Source organism: Parasteatoda tepidariorum, chromosome X1 (assembly GCF_043381705.1).
Source record: "Parasteatoda tepidariorum isolate YZ-2023 chromosome X1, CAS_Ptep_4.0, whole genome shotgun sequence".
Classification (NCBI taxonomy): Eukaryota; Metazoa; Arthropoda; class Arachnida; order Araneae; family Theridiidae; genus Parasteatoda; species Parasteatoda tepidariorum.
The window spans coordinates 16,868,428-16,873,642 of record NC_092214.1 but is presented as its reverse complement, the minus strand read 5'-3'; the positions used below and the strand labels follow the sequence as shown (position 1 = coordinate 16,873,642).

Genomic DNA, 5,215 nt, shown 5'->3' with positions numbered 1-5,215 from the left:
TATTTTCCCCAAAATAATCAAACAAAATTGATGGAAAGGAGAATTTTCCTCGGACTGGGAAAGCTATAAGAAGTAAAATATAAAATAAATAATGAAACGGTCCGTCATACAATCGTGGGAGAGATGACATCACGTTGAGAATGACGTTTTAGCTGACGTACACTAGCAATAGCATTAAATTGTATTGTCAATGAAAATCTTATGACAGGGTAGATTTTAGCTGAGCATACGAAAACGCTGCAAACGGAAACCTTATAATTATGTAGATTTAAGATGATTTTCATCGTAGAACTAGCTCTATTTAAGGTTTTTTCCCCGCTTGAAAACCCTAAGACAACCTCGTTTTAAGGTAGTTATGTTGAAGGTTGTTTTCCAAGGTTTTGGATTAGGGTAATGTGCGTAGAATAGACCTCGTTTTAAGGTTAGAAGGTTTACACGTAAACCGTGTAAAAAATCCTTTTTAAGTTTACATGAAAAGATTTTTGTTGTGTTGAAAAAACCTTATATTGCTATCTGGGATGTTATGCTTGCGAGGCGATGTGTGAGCAGGCTTAATATTCCAGGAAGTTTTATTATTGTGATTTGTAGTCCCGCAGTGGACCGATCGTTAAGACACTGTTCCTATAAGGGTCATTCTCACGAAAACAGTCATTTTCTGTCCCCAGTATATTTTATGTTTGTTTTACAACTTACGAAAAAAAAATTTTCAGGGAAAGTGTCCTTCAGAATGCAAGCTAACAAAAGAATAAAAATAAAATTATCAATTTTTATTTTTTATTAATTTTANTGACAGTTTTCGTGAGAATGACCCATAAGATCACAGAAGGCAAGCATCACTGGCTGAGGCCAGTGCAAGCGCGAGTGGGTGACCACTTGGATCAATCTGCGTAGAGACCGAAGATGGGCGGTATTGGTCCTCGTTAAACTGTTCTACAGTAAAGTGATCTACTTCGTGTGCAGGTCGTCGGGCTACCGGAGCGGGGTGCCATCCCCTCTGCGGAGGATCAGAATTGTGATGGCATGTCTTCGAATCATCCTCAGAGATGCTTCTCAGACCGTCTCCAATAGCCCATTGTGCAGCTCTAGTGCGACGTAAATTAACTACAACTACAACAATATTGTGATTTGTGTTTAAATTTAAGCTCAATTTTAGCATTCATGAGAGTTTTCTATAATTTATAAATTATAACAGATCGTGAGCCTAAAACAAATTTGACAAAATCAATATCACAGCATTAAAAAGTGTAAGGTTATAGCCATGTTTTAGTGTTAACCCTTATTTGGCTATAATAGCGTAAAACATCACCGTTTGATATTTTTTGCGTTGCATCATAGCATGCTTGCGAAGTCTTCCAAATTCATTTGCTATTTGTATATTTAAGATATAAATAGAAAGAATGCGTTATGGATGGTGTTTTCTACGCTACGGTACACTGCAAGCTCTTTACCGACTATACTTCCGGGTTAATGGTTCCGGTGTATTTTGGTTAGAGTGACATTCATCAGCATTGACACGACAGCCCTTTGTGAGCCTAGGCCTTCCTCAGAAGCTTTTCCCATTCTGCCCTTATCCCATCAATTGATTTCCAGTTTTTTACTTTTAGGGTGGCAAAATCCTCATCCACACAGTCTTTCGGTCTCTTTTTGGGCCTTCCTCTTGACCTTTTATTGGAGGGGATGGCATTAAAGACTCTTAATGCTGTTCGTTCTGGGATCACTCTCACTACGTGCCCGGCCCATCTCATTCTACTTAGTTTAATAGATTTAATGATATCATCACTATTAAAGATCTTATATATTTCAAAATTATATCTTTTTTTCCAGTTGTTGTTATCGAGGATAGTGCCAAAAATGGTTCGTAGGACCTTCCTTTAGAAGGTTGCTAATGACTTCTCTTCCCTTTTTGTTAAAGTCCATGTCTCTGAAGCATAAGTCAAAACTGACTTAATTATACCTTATAAAGTAAAATCTTCGTCTATCTTTTTATAAAGTGAGATTTCAATAATGATCTTAAACCATAGAAGCAGCGATTGGCTGCGATTATACTTTTTCTGATTTCAGGATTGATCTCATTTTGATAGTTTATTTCTGATCCTAGATAAGTAAAATTTTTTACAGATTCAAATTTAAAATAATCTATTTCAAACAATTTAGGGATGGTTTCTATTCTACCACAATACATATATTTTGTTTTCTCCACGTTCACTCCTATGTTCATTTTTCTAGCTGATTTTTCCAGTGACAAAAAATTTTCACTCAGTGCAGTCCTAGATCTTGCGATCTACATCATCGGCGTATGCCAAAATCTGCACTTATTTATTAAATATAGTACCTGTAGTATTTATGCCAGCATCTCTAATAACTTTTTCTAAGGCTATGTTAAACAGAAGAGATGCTAATGCATCTCCCTGTCTAACTCCCATTATAAATTTCAAAAGAAGTCGATATTTCCCCCTGAATTCGTACCTTTGAAATGATTTCAGTGAGTGTGAGCATTACAAGTCTGATTAATTTTGATGGAATATTAAAATCAAATAGGGTCTTCAATAGCTCAGTCCTATTTATACTGTCATATGCCGCCTTAAAATCCACAAATAAATTATGGGTCTTTATTCCAGATTCTCTACATTTCTCCAAAGTTTGTCGTAAGGTGAAGATTTGGTCAACTGTGAACCTTCTTTCGCGGAAGCCACACTGATAATCACCAATGACGCTATCTACAATGGGAGACAGCCGTTCAAATAGGATATTTGAGAAGACCTTATAGGCAAGGCATAACAGACTTATTCCTCTATAATTGTGACAGTCCAATACATCCCCTTTTTTATGTATTGGACATAGAATACTCAACTTCCATTCAGATAGAATAATTTTCCAGATGTTGTTTACAATAGCGTTCCCACCGTATTTTAAAATTTCAACTGAGATATAATCTGGTCCTGCCGCTTTATTACATTTCAACTTGTTGATAGCGTGTTGTACTTCTTTAAGGTTGGAGTGTCAACCAGTGTATCATTAATATTGTTGACTGTCATAAAATTTAATTCACTTGACTCGTTGGAGTTAAGTAAATGGTCAAAGTGTTCAACCCATCTATCCATAATTTTATTTCTCTCATTAACAATAGTTTCATTTTTATCTTTACAAAGAGAAATCCTAGGTTTAAATTCTCTTCTTCTCTCATTGATGACTCTATAAAAAGCTTTGCTTTCATGTTTGGTCCTGAGAGATTCGACTTCTTTGAATTGGTTCTCCCTGTAAGCTTTCTTTTTTCCTTTATGTATTTTATTTTCCTCTCTGTGTGCGCTCCTGTATTCCTCAATTGATCCTCTCGTAAATTTTCTGTTAAGCATATTTTTATAAGCTTTATTTCTTCTTTTATTGACCATTCTACACTCTTCATCAAACCAGTCAATTCTTATTGATCTTTTTTTCCTGCCCAGCAGCTCTTGCACTGTTGAAAGTATAGAATCTTTTACTAGTTTGACATTCCCTATTTAATTCATCACAATCCTCTTTCGCATTAAGCTTTGTTGAGAGTTGAGTTTGAAATTCCTTGCGAACCTTAGGATTGTTCAACTTTTCAAAATTAAATTTTATAGAATTGACCTTTCTTGCCTTCCTCACCATTGAGATCATTTCCTTTAACTTACAGATCACTAAATAATGATCAGAATCTAGGTTTGCTCCTCTGTGAGTTTTTACGTCTAGAAGACTTGTTTGATACCTAGAGCTAATTAGTATATGGTCAATCTGATTTCCGTATGATCCATCAGGGGATCTCCAAGTTGTTTTATGAATGTTCTTATGTTGAAAAAAAGTGCTTCCAATTATCATATCATGAGAGGCAGCGAAACTAATAAGCCTGACTCCATTACCATTTGAGACATCGTGTAAACTATAGTTTCCCGAAACGGGTCTAAATTCTTCCTCACGACCAACTTTAAAGTTGAAATCACCCATGATGATCTTCACGTCATGTCTAGGGCATAGGCCCCAGAGGCGATCTAACTCATCATAAAAATTATCTTTCTCCTCATCATCTCCTTCTTCAATCGGTGCATATACATTAATGATAGAATAGTTGGCAAAACTTCCTTTTAAGTGCAATAGACAGAATCTAGGGGAGATAGCTTGGAAATCAATAACCAAATAACTGAGTTTGTTTTAAATTTAAGATGAAGTCAGTTCCATATAAATATTTTGTTTTGTGACAACTCTAAAAAAGCATGTGTCGTCTTCTCTTTTCCAAGACTCCACTGCCAGTCCAGCGCATTTCCTGTATGGCCAACAAACCCAATCTATATGAGTCCATTTGCTCGATCAGCAATTGCAGATTTTTACTCTGATAGAGAGTGCTTATATTCCAGCATCCAAATCTCATTTCCTTTGATCGTTTTCTGGTCAAATTCCGTGAAGGCAGCCCGGCATTTACTTCTTTGGATTTCGAAACAGGTTGGTTTTCACGGGGTGGGATTGTTAGCCCTACGCCCAACCCCCTACCAGGAGGACCAGTCCCCAGATATAATCCCCAGGAGCACTGGGTACCTATTTTAGTCACCTCTTACGACATGCATGAGCTACATTGGGACTATTCTTTCACACCCAGTCACCACACGGGTGTTAGAGTGACATTAATAATTATATTACTTTTATAAACGTTCATTTTGTTATTTTTTGATGCAGTTCGCTTATTTTTCGAGGTGTATTTCTTTTTTACAAATACTTTTGCTTTGTTTTCTATAATAAATATTTTTATAAAATAAATATTTTTTATATAATGAATAGTATTCGCGATCGCAACGAACTATAGGGGACGTTGTTGTATGAGACTAATACCTGCGATTTCTATATAAACAGCCATTCATTTACTCTAGAGACATCTTTAATGTAGCGTGTAGCATTGCAACGTTCCTTTTTTTATCGTGGCTAATTAAATTTAAAAAGAAAAATGTTTAATATCCTTTCTTATGCAAACGAAAACAAAATGGTATCTCTTTTTTTTAGAGAAGGAACATCCAAAACACATCGGAAAACATCAATAAAAAATTATCCAAGTTACTTGAAATAGTGCCATTTGTGCTGAATCTTAATTAATTTTAATCGTTTTCTTGGTAAGTATTTTTTAGTTTTGAAAGAATAAGTTCAACTAGAATTCAGCTATTCTGTTTTTAGCTACATATTCAAATTCATATCAATTATAAAATTTTGCTGT

The 5,215-nt window shown here is 35.4% G+C and overlaps 1 protein-coding gene across 1 annotated transcript; it reads right to left on the bottom strand.

Moving 5' to 3' along the window:
- Positions 1 to 3,411: 3,411 nt before the first annotated feature.
- LOC139427102 (craniofacial development protein 2-like) lies at positions 3,412 to 4,883 on the bottom strand. Its single transcript, XM_071187770.1, has 2 exons — positions 4,873 to 4,883; positions 3,412 to 4,120 (listed from the first exon to the last, which is right to left on the bottom strand). Exons 1-2 carry the CDS (start codon positions 4,881 to 4,883, stop codon positions 3,412 to 3,414), a joined length of 720 nt encoding a protein of 239 aa, XP_071043871.1.
- Between the last annotated feature and the right edge of the window lie 332 nt (positions 4,884 to 5,215).